Below are 16,366 nucleotides of genomic sequence, written 5' to 3' on the forward strand. Positions count from 1 at the left end.
CCTCTCCCTGTTATTCTTCAGGATGGGATTACTAAAATATTGTATAGTTAGGGTATCCAAACACTTGGATAATAATAATGGCTCAGCATTAAGTCTTGAACCTTCCTTGGAGACACTTTGATCTTTTAAATGTTTGAGTGCTACCCTAATCTCCCCCAACTCATTTAAGTACCTACAAGTTAACCACTGTATTTCAGAGTTAGAGACAAGGACCCTCATACATGTGCTCAGCGAGTGTCAAAAACAAAACCACATAAACACAATCAGAAGAACTGATATACCTAGCTTACCCAGATGTATCTTGCTAGGGGACACTTCAGTATTGCCCCGGGAAACAAGGCTTAAAGCAAGATTCAGTGGCCATAATTGCTGGCAATAAATGTATTGCCATGACATGCCAGAAGGATGGCCCACCCTCCTCCTCCATGTGGTTTAAAGAAATAGGCTAAAATAAAAGAGGGGAACTTCACCCATCAAAGTCTGTTTACAGGTCTTGGGGAGTACTACTGCATATGTGACAAAAGTTGTATAAAGCCTTTTGGGGCTCCAGAGGGAGCTGTGTGAAGTCTGCTTAGTTATAGGGATGAAAGAAAACATTGGATGCATACAGTTAATTATTACATCATAAAGTCAGTAAACACAATCCATGTCTTAACTTTCCGTGAGGGTACCAGCCTACAGCTAGCGGGCACTTAAAGGTGCCTTCAATAAGGGGGCTGCAGCATTCAGTCACATCACTCCATTTTAAGTGCAGGCTCTTGGTTATGTGCATGTGGTAGCAATTTTGGGGCTGATAATCCCCCACCCTCCTGGTCTACACAGAAGCCCCCTTTCCCGTACACCCCAACTAGAAATCCCACTTGTAAAGATGCCCGTTCTGGCACTGCAAACCGTGTAAAAGAGCTGATAAACTGTGATAGTAAACAATTTTGTTCATGGCAAACTCTAAATTCAGCTCTCTGTCCTGAAGCTGCTGGATGCAATGAGTGAGACGACATACTGGCAACTGGCATTAACCGTCACCAACTTACTCGCCACTATAAATCAAGCACAGAAACTTTTTCAAAAAAAAAAAAAATGACCAAAGGCAGCAGGTTCAGTATGCAGCAGCATTCTGGTTATCAGAAGAGAAGTACTGTTGTTTAGAAAGGTAAAAACAAGAGGGCAAATGTTTAATTTTTAAGATTTTATTAAAATACGGTGTGGAGTTTACCATCGGAAGTTACCATCACAAACATGATTGTTTCTAATAAAAAAGTAAACAAAACAAAAATAAAGCTTAAGAGCCTAGTTACAGGAGATTTTTTTGTGGGTTTTTTTTCATTTGTTTTTGCAGTCTGGTGAAAAGAAAAAAAAAAAAAAAAAAAAAAATTGATTCACAATGAGAGTGAGTGGAAGAAAAAAACAAAACACGTTCACATGTTGTAAAAATACATTTCCCAATTTTAACATTACACAGTCACTTTCAAACATTCATTCATTCATTCCTTGTTAGATGGTTAGATGTCAGTGCCAAAAGAAAGCTAAACAGAAAAGAAAGAAAAAAAAAAAAAAAAAAAAAAAAAAGAAAAAAAGAATAGTTCAGACCTGTGCACAAAGGAAGGGAACGAGGAGAGAGCGGTTTCTAAAAACTCAGTAGGCTGTTCTAAATACTGAGGGAGGAAAACTGGGGACAAGGGACACAAGACAGAGGGCGACTGCTGGAGGATATGTGTGCATTTGAACCCTGAGAGAGAAAAAGTGACCGATTCTTAATTTTCTGCTTTTATTTTATTTTTTTGACAGACCACACCAGTATCCGCTGTTCCCCCACCCCTCCCTGCCCCACTGTGGCTCTGTCAGCACTGTGAAAGACGCTATTAGAGCCCCAGAGTGGTGGTGGCGGTGGGCAGGGAGAGGGGGAGGTGCATTCTCACACCCAAGAGTGAAATATCAGCTGTGGCTTTGTGAGCATACAAACTGTGCTTATCTGTTAGCCTACGCACGCACACACTGCCGGGCTGACTAGAACTATTGAAAATGAGAAAACAAAAAAACAACGACTCATGAATGCACAGTAAGAGTTCACACTGGATGTGTGTGTGTGTGTGTGTGTGTGTGTGTGTGTGTGTGTGAGCGAGCAGAAAACAAACTGTCTACACGAGGATAAACATGGTTCATTGCTGAAAACGAAAGCCAGGTGCTGCGGACTTACACCTGCCGGGGTGTGAGGAGCTTTTTGCGGAGCTGCCTGTTCTTTTCGACTGGGTGCGTCTCCTGACTTCACCTGCTGTGGTCAACTGTATTAAGGCAGTGAGTGGTTCCATGGCGACTTTCTAAAACAGCTACTTTTACAGGGAGAGAATAAGTAAGGCCCAGAGAATATCAGCTGGAAAGGACAGTTGGGATAAGACAAATAAAAAATAAAATAAAAAAAAAAACAAGGAGAGGGATCTTTTGTTTTCTCTGAAATGTTTCAGTACAACATGTAGAACACAGACATATCCATTAAAATGAAATCCTACAAGAAAACAATGATTTTCATAACAGTGCACTGCTGAACTGAAAAAAATATATATAATCATCAACAGCAAAATTTAAGATTACTATTATGCTCATAATCTGAACTATGGGGGTTATTTTTAAAAATATATACTCATCACATGACAGAGGAGCCTAGCATCTCAGGACACAGACATGCTCCATGTCTCTCATAGACTCTGAGGGGAAAACTGTACATCACTGGAAACTGACCACGACAAAAATGGCAACTTGGGTTGAAAACACTCTGAAGGGGGCGGGGAAAAATGCTGGGGAGCAGAGGGAAACAGCAAGATGACAAATTCTTTACGCCAATAGTATTTCCCCTAAAAAATTACCCCACATGCACTATAGATAGAGCAGCCTGACAATGAAGGGGAGCAAAAAACAAAACTGCATCTACTACTACTGTTCTAGTAAAAGAAAACTAGCAGACCACGGCGATCGCCTTTTGTTTTTTCCTTATTCATTAGCCAGTAAGATAGGAGGTTGAAACACATCAACTACAGTCTGAAGTCTAAGAATGGGAAAGTGTTGTGCTGAATTTTCCACGAGGAAATAAAGAAGGTAAAGGCAAAAAGATACGCGTCGGTTTTGAAGCCTGAGTATTCAGTGACCTATAGCAACTCTAAATAGATTTTGTCAATTCATTTCATGGGGCAATGTTCTTTTTATTAATTGTATCATTACTGCTACAATTTCACAAGCCTTCTGGTAAAGAACAGTTAAGAAGTGTCTAGAAAAGCTGTACAAAAAGTAAAAGGGTATGCACGGTACATTCAATATCTGTTACTGAGGTACTAGAAAGGTGTTCCCTTGACAGCAGGGCAACAGCGTTAAAGAGTTACTCCTAGGGACTATTCCTTTGGAAAGACAATAGCTTGTTATCAGAACAGGGTGAGGGAACATACAAACCCTCACTCACACACACTCTCTCTCTCTCTCTCACACACACTCACTCACACACACACACCACTGTCATTAACAAAGCCAGCATGCAAGAACACTGTCCCCTTGCTCCTAACAGGGAATCTAAACTCTACTGTCCCCTCACGTTTAAAGGAATTGGTGGATGCATACTGGTTCATGAGTGAATGTATAGGGTGGGCCATGACAGTGGGAGAGGAGTGGAGGGTTGGTGCATGGTACATGGTGGTGGCAGCGGGGGGGTGTGCAGTGAGATCTTATTAAACAATAAGGCGGTAGTCGATCCCGGGTCACCCATGCTGTGTTCTGAATGTCGGCAGTGTGTGATCATGTTCTTCGTCACTACAGCTAACCTGTAACTGTCCCATCTGTTAGGCTGAAATGAGCTGCATGTAACTTTCTTTGCTCTGAGCGGTCAGATGGTGCCCTCTGCTGGCGAGGCCTCTTGTATGCTGTGTTTTTTTTCCCAGCAAGAAAAAGCTGCATTTTGATTCTGTGTGGGCACCGTGTGTAAAGACCTCACATGTAGCACTCTGGTTGCTGGCGTGAGATGGAAATTCAAGCCTAGGTGCTCTCTGATATGACGCTCTGAGCTTTTATCTCATGACAAAACATGAGGGGGCAAAGTGTTTTGAAATACATGGAGGAGAGCTCCACACTTACAGAGTTAAGGATCCTCTGCTGAGCAAGCTGGCGACAGTGCCTGGGACAGCCCAATGGCCAAACTGGGCTGAGGGGTAGATGCCTGGTGGTGGGGGCAGGATGTACTGTTTGTGATTCTGTCTGGTTTACTTTAGTACACATTTCCCCCATCACAAGAAAGGTGGAGGGGGGGGGGAGAAAAAAAAAAGAAAAGAAGAAGAGAGCAGTAACATGAGCCATTAATGTACAAAGGAGGGCTTCAACCCATCTGCCTCTGTGCCTCTACTGGTCAGAGTCAGAGGAACTGCAGGAGGCAGCAGACTGTCAAGCCTCATGTCAGAAATTCTATTTTTTTAACAAACAAACAAAAACATTAACACCTAGAACCACAACAGATCAACTTTCCATTAAAACAACGGCCAACTAAGGATATAAACCAATCCAATCATTGAATCCTTGAGAACACAGTTATTGCTGACGTTGTGGGGGAGTGAAGGGTAGAGGGGATGGTGGGTGAGATGAGGACGAAGATGGAGGGATGTTTGTGTTCTTGGGGGTGTGGATGGTCTGGGGCTAGATGTGAGTAAGTCACTCCTGGGCTGGTTATGTGAGGAACGAGACCGTGTAGATCCACATCAGGTCAAACTGGCGCTGCCGATGGACTGGAGGGTCGGGCTGTGTCTGATGCTGGGAGGTGGAGGTGGGGGTTGGTTTCCAGATGTGACGGAATGTGCTGGCGGCAGCAGGAGGGGCTATTGGTCGGAGGGGATGTCTCTGTCGGCTTCGGCCTTAGTAGGCTGCCCCGGGGAGGGGGCATGAGGGGGGTGGGAGACAGGGGCGATACCGTGCGCCAGGGTTCCTGAAACCAGGCTTTCAACCCCTGCGCCAGCTCCGGGGAGACCCCCTGCTGTGGCAACACTGATCAGACCTGGAGGAAATCTGACACAGATGCAAAAAAAAAAAAAAAAAAAACACAAAAAAATCATATGATAGCTGCTCTGGTGAAGAAAAAAAACCTTAATAAGATTCTTACTACATCCAGATCCATGTTCAGCCTAATAACCCTCGCCTGACGTGTAATCCCTGTCCATCTTCAGCATCCACTCCTCTCACCTGTAAGTGGCTCCATTAAGTTCTGGGTGGACAGTGGCTGCCTCCATGCTGGGCCACTGAGAGGCTGCCATCAGATACTCCTTATTAACGCAGTTCTTCAGACTGTCAGGGATACGCCCTAGAGGAAAGAAAACAGACCATTGCTCTTTTCTGGAAGTTTTCTGGCGAAAAAACCAAGGTCAACATCCTGTTTTTGACTATTTGAACAGTTTTAGGGGCTGTGCCCGACTAGGGTGGTGATAGTTCACTAATAAAAACCTTAGTGCACCACGGACCTCCCTTGTGGCTCCTGATGGCCCCAAACTGCGGATCACAATGGGCGGTTGTAACCCATAGCTAATCTATCAGTAGTGAACAGAGACCACCCTTCTACATTTAGTTAGTTACAGCTAGTTTTGTAGTTTGGCAGTTTCATTTGAAAGTTCATAGCCTGCCATGCTGTTATCCTGCATTGCTCTGTGTACAAAAATGTAGCTTACAAAAAGTGCAATGATTCGACTGACAAAATGACCATCGACTCTGAGGCTTTATGAAGGATGATTTAAATGATCAATATTTAGAGGGCAGCCTAATCACTTTCTGGTTTTATACAATTTGGAAGTATAAAATGATGAGGAATTTACAAAATGCAGTCTGCATTATTTTCAGCACAGCTCTGATAAGTTAATACTCGAACAAAGTGTTAATATTGCCCCAAAATTTGAACTACAGCTGAAAGGACTGGTCAATTAATCGATTAGTCAATCAACAGAAAATTGATCACCAACTATGGTGTTTATCAGTTATTTGGTTTCAGACGCAGACTTCACTCGGTAAAACACTTGGTAGCCTACTAGGTTACAAGTCACGGACCCAGTTGATATTTTACAAGCACAGACCACGTAAAGCAGCAGTGAACACACAGAGAGCAGATGTTGGTTTCAATCATTTGATACGTTTTTTTACAAGCCAGCATGCGGTTAACCCGCTGCTGTGATGATGGATCGCAGGTGGAAAACTTTATAAAACATACTGCTGAGATAGTAGGGCAAACAGGGGGAGAGAGGGACAGAGTGAGGACGATGGCATCGTCTATTGGCCCAACCCTAATTTGGAGTATCTCACATACTGTAATCAAGTCATGTAAGGGATCATGCACCTATCTTTAAAGCCCTTCTATTCTCTGCAAATACATATATACACATTCTGTAAACACTCAGGCCAGACACAAACACGTGTAAAAATAAAAAAAATAAAAAATAAATGCACAATAAGATCTGCCACACAAAAACCATTGGGACCACTACAGCTGCAGATGAACATTTAATATCCAGGAAAACACATCAGCTACACTGCAAGAGATGAGCCTGAACTATAAATGAAAGCATTATATTTGATTTAATTTTAAACAATTACTTTTTTGTAACTGTAAACTGACACATTAGCTTTAATGTGTTATTTGATTTTGAATGATGAAGATTTTTTTTTTTTATAAAATATGAATATAACGTGATAATTGTAATTTTCTCCAATCATATAATTATTAGAACTCTTAAATTATGTTGTAAAAAGTGTTTGCCTGAGCCAGTTGAAGGCACGGTACACATGCACGTGTGTGCAAGTGATCTCAAAGTAGCAACTCTGCCTCATTTTGAACCAGGATCAACCCTGGTGAACTCTGTGAGTTCTTACCGGTGATGGCACGGCGAACCTCCCTGGCTGCTTCCTCACGAGCCTCGATGGAGGCCTGCTCACTGTACCAGGATGTGTGCGGGGTACAGATCAGGTTGGGGGCATCCTTCAGAGGGCCTGTTGAAAAACTGTTAAGAAGGGGACAGGTTGTTAAAGAGAAGAGTGATATGGTTGTGTATCATGCACAGCTCTTGGTGTTACTTGTGTAATAGGGTTACCTGAATGGTTCTGCCTCATGGACATCTAGGGCAGCCCCTCGTATCCGGCCCTCTTTCAGGGCCTGAGCCAATGCTTTCTCGTCAACCAGACCGCCTCTTGATGTGTTCACTAGGAAAGCTCCCTGACGCATCTGTATCGCAGAGTTAGCAACAGTATGATTAAACTATGGGGAGCACATAATGCCAGAGAAGGCTGAAACCTTCCATCGGCAGTTACATACAGCAGTACAGACTCAAACAATGTTTGGTTCAGGCCAAGTTGTCTAGACCATTATGCTCCATCATAGTTAACCAAACGCCTAAGTCTGGATTTTAAGACATATATACACAAAATTCTGATTTTTGCTGGTTATGTTCGAGCTTCCTCCTTTCATTTGTAGAATATCAACCAATTGGTCTAATAGATGGTTCAGGGTTCTACATTTTAGCCTTGACTGGCTGCAGAACATATTTTTCCATTCCTCAATCTTATATGCTGTCGCACATGGGGCTCACATTAGAACATTCCCATTGCGCTAAATCAGCAATTTACTGAACTGATGCAGGCCGAATGAACGCAAAAAATATATTATTTCCTCTATATATTCCATAACTAATCCTTTCATTATCCTCACATACAGCAAGAGGAAAAATGAGACAGGACAGAGTGCACAAACGTCGTAAAAAGTAAAAAGGCTGATTTGAGAAGAGACTTTAGAAAACAAGCCAATTTGATGAAATCTTGATCCAACTGAACTCACAACCATTGATGCAAGACATATTTCAGATAAAAAATTTGACAAATGGCTAAAATGACAACATGCAGCCTTTTTACAGTATTTCAACCCAAGTGACATATGCGCAACTTGATTAGATGCTGCCTTTTCTAAACACTTCAACATTTGAGGTGGTTGGAAAAACACCAACTAATAAAATTTGGGTTTCGCACATTCAGGGTGCATCCACACACCTGTTTGATGGTAAAGTCATTAATGAGGTGGTGGTTGTGCTCGTTGAGGCTGCAGTGCAGGGATACACAGTCAGAGTGGATGAGCAGGTCCTGCAGGGTGGCCATGCGCTGAAGGCCCAGTGAGCGCTCCACGCCATCAGGCAGGTAGGGATCATAGAAGATCACGCCAAAACCAAAGGCCTTAGCCCGCAGAGCCACTGCTTGGCCAACACGCCCTGGAAGACAAAGAAATGGTAAGGTTTTTAAAGGGGAACAAACTGGAGCCTATTTTCCCATGTTGTTGTGTCTATGTGACTAAGTGGGGCAACATTTTTTGAAACTGTTCCAGCATTGAGCGAGTGCTCTGCAGTCGGCAGCAACGAGACAGCGCTGCAATGTAATCCTTGCAGCCAATTGCGCCCTTTCAAAGCATGCCCACTTAAATGCTAGTTTTTGCTACTAACACGCTAAGATTGTTATTAGAAGTGTCTGACAACATTATGGAAAGGATTCCTACAGATGTAGACCTTTTTAAAGACCTCTGAAGAGTTTCTTCCTTAACAAAAATAGTAATTTTATCTCTCTGGTCTACCGCGGCCTCAGTTAGTTTGTGTTGCTTTGTAACTTTGGTGTATATAACACTTTGAAACACAAAAGTCACACAACAACACAAAACAAACAAAAAACAACAAAGTCTAACAGACTGAGGCAGCGGTAGACCAAGTCCTGTGTTCTGCAAGATTACCGTTTTACGGCTTTGACGAGAGCGATACAGTGACTTTTCCTGGTGAAACAAAAAGGATCTCCAAACCTGTTTCTGTATGGATAATTTCCAAAACGTCAGACACTCGTAATAATCTGAGCCTGTGAGTGGCAAAAACAAGCACCTTAGTGGTTGTACGTTGACAGCGCGCAATTGCCCATAAGGATTACTTTGCAGCCCTGTTTTTCTGATGCCAGTTGCAGCGCGATTGCTCAAAACAGCCCTTGTTGAAACTAAAATAAAAATCAGCCTTTAATTAAAGCACAATGCCAAACAGGTCCTACAGCATACTGTCTGTCTGTCCGACCATCTGTCAAGCTTGGATTAAACAGATCCCCTAAAGCACAACATATTTTTTGTTCAATTACAGTCAGCTAAATACCATCTCTGATTTAGGGAAGCGTTTGATTACCTGGCTATTATGCCCCTATGAACAAATCTAGACACCCACTCTTCACTCACCTAGACCGATAATGCCCAGCGTCTCTCCCCGGATACGAGCTGCACCGCCAGCTACCTCCCTAATCTGCTCCACACTAGAGGCACGGGTTCCCTCCCTGAGGGCCTGGTGCATCCAAGTGACTCGCCTGTACAGGTTGAGGATCAGACATAGCGACGTGTCGGCTGTCTCCTCCACCGAGGCTGCTGGCACGTTACAGACCGCAATGCCTGGAAGTCCGGTCGAAAAGAGGAAAGAAATATTAAGCACTCTTTGTGTTAATCTATGCGTGAGCACATAGCTGCCCGTGTTTGTCTCAAATTATGCCCCCCCCCAAACCACTCACCTAGCTCAGCAGCTGCTTTGATGTCAACATTATCGAAGCCGGAGCCGATCCTGACAATTACACGTAGGCCTTTAAACTTTTCCAAGTCATCTCTGGATAGAGTGATGGTGTGGTAGAGCAGGGCGGCCACTGCCTCGTTTAGCACCTAGACAAGACCAACACATTATAAATAATTTGAAAATGAATCTCATTAAACTGTACTTAACACTAAAACTATTACACCAAGGACAAGGGCAAGGACATTAGAGCCACATAGCTTGGCTACATATTAAAATAGTATATTAGGGGTGGATGGAAATATTTTCTTTGCGGTAGTACAAGGCAGATGTTAATTACTGTCACATTACGTCAGAATGAAAGGAGGATTTAAGTGTTTTGCCCTAATGGATTGTGGACTATACCTTCTCATGAATCTCTTGTGTGGATTGAGCATCGCAGAAGGCCACTGTGGCTACATCTTTGAGGATGGGCATTTCCACAGTGCAGTCACGCCCATCCAGCAGGGCCACCAGGGGCCGCGGGTGCATTGGCCCGTTCAGGATGGGGGGTCGGATACCTTAAGTTTAGTATAAATATTCAATAATCATTACAATTTCGTGAGAAAAAAAACCCGTAACATGTTTTCATTTTTCTCTTACTGCAGAGACAACTTTATGGTGACACTTGGTGTACACAGCTACAAGCATTTTAGCAACCAGCAGGGTTAAGCTTGAGATTAGCGTCTGCATTTCCCATGTCTGGACTACCCAGCGTGATGCAAGTCATCATACACTCACAAAATCCCCCTGCACACATGGTTAGTGAACGGGGCTAACTGCCACACTGCTTAGACAATAATAACTCAGACTTTTATGACTCTCTTTTTCCAACCCATCCACCTACACACTAAGGGAACTACTAGGATGATGTGTGTTAGTGTGTGTGTGTTCCTACACAGTGTTCTTTGGTTACAAAAGTGATGTGTAACTAAATCTGTGATGGGGCATGGACAGTGTCCAGTATCCTGGCCTATTTGGTATTGAACTGCAGCTCTGTCCAGGAATGCATGGATCCAATATACACCGTCCAGCTTTCATCGATCCAGCTGTTCTACTTGGGTCCTTAGACTAGGGAAGGTTAGATTAATGAGGCAGGGCAGTGTTGATTAAGTGTTATGTCTGGGAACTTGACCTGCCGCTGTACGAGAAGATTGCACACAGAGAGGAGGCGGATGGGATGGGAGGGGGAAGAGGTGATGGAGTGTAGCGGGTGGGGGAGGGGTGGAGAAGGCTGTGGGGTCTCGGGGAGGAGGTGGGGGTTCATGAGGGGGTCTGAGTCATGACCTAAATTCTCCTGTCTGGAAGAGTCCCTCTCCTTCATATTTTTCTCGTTCTCCTCTTTCTTCAGACACACGCACACCTTCCTCGCAGACGTGCACATTTGGCCCATGCGCAACATGGTCATTTACCATTATGCCAACAAAGGAAATGTTGCATATCAAAATCAAATCGACTTAAATAAATGCCATGTCTCTGCAAATGCATTGGTGTTACATTAGGGGAAATTAACACTAATGGTTATATCTGCAAATGCTTTTTACACCTCTTTTTCTGTCTTCTTCTCACTTGGACTAATCCCACACATGCACCAGTACACACTATCTTGTCCCTGCTGTGTGACAGGTGTGTGGGTGTGTGTGTCTCCCAGGGTGGGGGAGTGTGTCTAGCTGAAACATTTACTTGGACAGAGGGCAGGAGGTAATGGTGAGACTGCAGAGGAGGGAAGGGAGCTGGTAGCTGAGGGTGGAAAACAAATATTTGTGAACACTTCCTCTGACGCCTGAGCATTTCCCAGTGGTTGTTATGAAACCCACACAGGCAAAAGAAGAAAGATATAGCTTAGAAACCCTTATAAAAACATACAATCTACTGCACTCCATCTAGCAGTGTGATTCACATTCATTGCAGATGGCTCAAGAATGCTAACAGGCCTACTGCTACACGCTGAAAGCACAAAGAGACCCTAACTATGTAGAAAAACCCTAAGGCATTAATCACAAAGACCCCCTCTGAAAAAGTAGTTCTGGAAATATACAAGTAGTCCTACACACACAGTAATTTGAGTCAAAGGACACTGGCATACCCGAGGCCTACTAAGCACAAGCATGGCCGCACACACAATACAATTCATTCAGTGATTCATTCATTCTCCCTCCCTCTCCCTCCCTTTCTTTCCCCTCACTCCCTTCTCCTCTTCTCTCTCCCTCTGGCCGCAGTTAGAGGAGTAAGAGGTGAGGGGGGGAGGGGCAGCGAACGATGATAATGCAGCAAGCAGCGGTACTCCACCCAGACGCAGCTAGACATACACACACACACACACACAGTTATTCAGTTCCTTCTTAGCGGCTGCGACGACACCAATACGAGCTGAACATAAAAGGAAAACTGCGCACACATAGCTGCTCCACACCCAAACCTTAGATCTCTCACCCCACAGTTCACAAATTTCAAAAACACATGCCAAAATAGAAAACACATGAGCACCGGGCCTAACCTTGCATTATGAAGTCTGTGAGCCTGTCTTCCTCTCACTCTCTCTCTCTCCCTCTATCGCTCTTTTTTTTCTCCCTCTCTCTCTCTATGTCAGCCTGTTCTTGGCTGGCTGAATCCCAGCTGTCATCCACGCCCAGCCCCTCCCCCACGCCCAGCATCCAATCACAGGCAACTTCATTGAAGGCCAGCCAACCAGCACTAACCTCATTAGAATAGCCGAGGCAGAGGCCGAGGGCGGTTTGGGCTGTTGTCGTTTTTTAAAGAGACAGCTGGCCCGTTTCCCTGTAGCTGCGGCCACGACCCTTCACCTTGTCCTCTCCCTCTCACCCGTCTCCAGAGACTCACCCAGACTGTTCCCTCCATTTTAGCACACCATTACGTCTAATCTCCATCGTTTACTCTCATCACTACAACAGCTCAAAATACTGTCTCTTTTAGAAATCTGCGCTGTATCATCCATGATAACATATTTGTAGCAACATAAAAAGCTGACTTATTTTCTGTTATCCTTAATATAAAATACAGTCCAAAGCTTCCATCTGTACATTACTGACATGCCAATTTCACACAAAAAAATAAATAAAAATGAACAAACAGCAACCTCCTCCACTCTAATGCACAGAGATAGTAAGAAATACAATCAGGGTCAACATTTTAACCAGTCACATAACTACTTCCGATTAAGAGCACCAGAGACAGATGTGTTAACCAATAGCCAGTCACCGCCATAAAGCAAGAACTGCACTTCATAAAGCCAGAATAATCCTAGAGTGCCAGGGAAATATATCAAAAGCAACCAATCATAGCAGAATTTCACAAACATAACCCTTTTGATCATTTTCTAGTTTAAATAGGCTAAATCTGCCCCCACTAATGGTCTGCTTACATAGTTGCAAGGCTAAAGCTAAAAATGTTGTGGTTTTCACATGCAGACACAGCAAAAAGGTATTTTTTCCACTTGGCTTAAAGGTGGGGTATGCAATTCTAAAAAAATCCAATATCACAAATACCATGAGATACAGTGAACACCACCACAACAAGTCATGTAACTAGCGTTTGTTGTGTGTTAGCAAACTGTTGCTGCTGTGAAGCTAATGTGCAGAGTGGGGGAGACGTTCCCAGAGCCAGCACACCAGCTCCAGACAGAGATTCTCAAACTTTCATGCTACTATCGCCAACATCACAACAGCAGCATGTTTGGGCAAACTAGAAAGTAAGCTGAATGTCTGTGGTCAAGTCATTTAACGTTACCTGACACACAAATCATGGATGGAATAGTGTTGTGTGGCTCGTTCCGAGCCCATTTGTTTCCCATTTACAGAGCCAGGGCTGAGTACAAACATAAGATTTCTTTTTTTGCACAGCTAGCTGACCGTGAGGAGATTTTTGCTGAATTTAACAAGACAATTCTATACCCCACCTTTAACTTTCTTACAATATGGGCATGATGGCTTGGGTATAACACAAGTTTTTAATACTTTATATTAAAATATATATATATATATATATATATATATATATATATATATATATATATATATATATATATATATATATATATATATCACACACACACACACACACACACACCCCTCATAAACACAAACTACATATTTACTTATACTTGTTTGAGTTTTTATGTAATCTCACCCTCACAAATGCGGTCAAGTCTCTGTCGCTTGACCTGTTTGTGTTTGTCCATCAGAGCCATAGACCAAGCAGTCTGAACCTGGGACAGAGAAGAACAGATCCAAGTGCTATGGAGCCCCCTTTAAAGATGTCCACCTAGTTTCACCTGCACACAAATAGAAAAATCATTCAGTGAAAAAGTAATTCATTTATATTTCCATATGTAAATACCAGAATAACTGAAAGAATTATATGAACAATGAATTTTAAAAATTAGCAGTGACTCTTCTTGGCATGGGAATGTAGTATATTCATGTGTAGCTATTAAAACCAAGATATGATGCCAAAGAAGTTGAAGTTTATCAAATGAAACCTAGAGAAATCCGTAATAGTATTTCTTCCGTGACAGACTGAAAAGACACTCACCTGGAGAACAATGTTGTGCCAGTCAGGTTGACAACTTAGTTTACACTGTAAACAAAGAAATGGCTCAAAGATATTAGATTATGACAATGTCAAAGGTGTTATCACTGCAGGTGGCGTGTTAGGAAGAAACGTTACCAATATATACAGGATTACATACACAGCAGTTAAATGTAGTGTTACCTGCAGGCCCTGGCAACACACATGTTTTGATAAAGGTAATTTGTGCTCAACTCGTTCAGGACTGGCTCATACTCAAATCACTTTACTGTTTAACTTGTTAGGGTTGTTCATCGTTGTTTAACGTTACAACTTTGTGGTCAACTTTACTTTTGCTTGCAATAACATCACTCTCTCACATAGTGCCTGTAAACTGTTAACCACTACCGCTAACAGTCAATGTTAGTCGACAGTACGAGTAGCTAATTTTAACGATAAGTAAAAGGATGAAAATATCATTTTGGGTCGTGAGCCGTTCGTTAGCAGCCAAGTTACCGTTAACTAGCTAACTAGCTTCTGCTGCTAACCAAGCCGTTTCTCAGTTATCAAGAATAACCGGGGAGATGAATGGTGATATTATGTTCCATTTAAATACACGTTAATTAGGCGTTCTTATTTTGTAAATCTATCACGATTACATTAATACTCCTTCTGAGGTAGTTTAGCTTACATTAACTTCTGAATCGCGACCCGAGCTAACGCTAACTAAATATATAGCACAGCAGCTAGCTAGCCGACTTTGGCTAGCTAACCCAAACAAACATTTGAGGACTTTAAGTTGCTAACACTTTAAATACACATCCCTGTTAACTCCCGAACATACACCCAGCACCTGTCGTTATTTAACTGCCGCTAAGTTGTGAAGTGTGAATCATTTCCATAGCTACATTTATGAGGCGTTTGCAGCATTGCTAACGTTAGCTAGCCAGCGCCGTTAACTAGCGTGCCGCTGAGTGTGTGGGAGAGATGCGAGCGCAGGGGGAGCCCATTTCGTCCGATTTGTTATCAGCGAGTGGCGCTACAATGTGAAATATCTGACCCAGAAGCTAAAGAAATGATCAATTCTATAGGGAAATGTGAATCGCCCACGTGACTGAATTCAAGCGGGACTACTTTGAAACTCAGTGACCGAATCTTGCAAAAATTGTCTGTTATTTACCCCGGATAAACTCTTTCAAGAGTGCTGAGACAGTGTGCGTGCGTCGGTGGTGTTCCCTCTCTCCCGATCGCCATGAAATTAGACAAAAGAGGAAGTGGCTTGTGGGTGTTGGTGGGGGGGTCAGCCAGTCTGTGTAAAAGCATCGGTGGACTGGAAGGAGCGCCCTCACCTTCCACGGCGGAACGGCAATACTGATCTGACTTGCATGTATAACTCTTCACTGTGGTCTACTACTGCCACTACTGGCCTATTTATATAATTATACAAACTTTTTTTGGTATACTTTAAACTTTATCCCCTGTCCAATGTTTATAAACCCATGTATACGTCTCAAAGGATACGTTGTTACTATGCTATAGCAAGCTGTAAATGGTTCAGTTTCACTTTTTGTGGAAAATATTCCCCCACAAACAGAACACGTAGCTCTGTATGCATCGAAATCTGCTGTTAGTAAAGTCAGAATGGACTTTACTGTGTTTATATGCAACACAGTATTACACTAAATTCAGCCACTAGGTGTCACAATGATCTATTGGCCCCTAAGGTGTTCCTGTATTTGAATACAGGCAGGAAAATGTTTTGGATAGAAGGCAAGATTGCTGGAAGATAAAAAAAAACAAGACAACCCCCCACCCCCCACAAGATTCTCTATTAAATTTTATTTGTACATAAATTGTGCAACAGTAATATTACCATCTGAAAACACATGAAAAATCATTTCTGGAAGGCCACCAAATCTGCATAACTACCACCTTTGTCATAAACTCAGAATGGGCTTGACGTGTGTACTCACTTTACCGCCCTACAGTAGGTTACATTGTGCCCTATGTGAAGTCCAGCTGCAGCATCGATTCAGTTATTCAACTGATTATAGTGCATGTCCGACCTGTTGACAAATATGTGAATCAGCGCAAACATGGATAGCAAAAATGTCTGGCTGTGAAAAGAAGACCAGAGCACCAAGAACTCTGTATTTTAAGCTTAAGGCGTGGTCAGTTTACAGTATCATCAGTATTGTTGTTGACAAGGTGTGTTAATGTTCAAGCAATTTAGAAAA

General features: G+C 42.9%; 1 protein-coding gene across 3 annotated transcripts; it reads right to left on the reverse strand.

Moving 5' to 3' along the window:
• Positions 1–1,171: 1,171 nt before the first annotated feature.
• On the reverse strand, positions 1,172–15,420 carry LOC119888568 (C-terminal binding protein 1). Of its 3 annotated transcripts, XM_038699179.1 has the most exons (11): positions 15,310–15,420; positions 14,154–14,198; positions 13,749–13,893; positions 9,969–10,123; positions 9,568–9,712; positions 9,245–9,451; positions 8,041–8,255; positions 7,092–7,222; positions 6,874–7,001; positions 5,203–5,320; positions 1,172–5,028 (listed from the first exon to the last, which is right to left on the reverse strand). In XM_038699179.1, exons 3-11 carry the CDS (start codon positions 13,807–13,809, stop codon positions 4,842–4,844), a joined length of 1,347 nt encoding a protein of 448 aa, XP_038555107.1. In that variant the 5' UTR covers positions 13,810–13,893; positions 14,154–14,198; positions 15,310–15,420; the 3' UTR covers positions 1,172–4,841. The 3 variants fall into 3 exon arrangements, with proteins under 3 accessions (XP_038555107.1, XP_038555109.1, XP_038555110.1); XM_038699181.1 differs by lacking the exon at positions 14,154–14,198 and having other exon boundaries at positions 14,983–15,416; XM_038699182.1 differs by lacking the exons at positions 13,749–13,893; positions 14,154–14,198; positions 15,310–15,420 and adding an exon at positions 12,100–13,535.
• Between the last annotated feature and the right edge of the window lie 946 nt (positions 15,421–16,366).

The sequence above is a fragment of the Micropterus salmoides genome, unplaced genomic scaffold (genome assembly GCF_014851395.1).
Source record: "Micropterus salmoides isolate LMB-PRFRI ecotype aquatic unplaced genomic scaffold, ASM1485139v1 Ms_hic_scaffold_5, whole genome shotgun sequence".
Taxonomy (NCBI): Eukaryota; Metazoa; Chordata; class Actinopteri; order Centrarchiformes; family Centrarchidae; genus Micropterus; species Micropterus salmoides.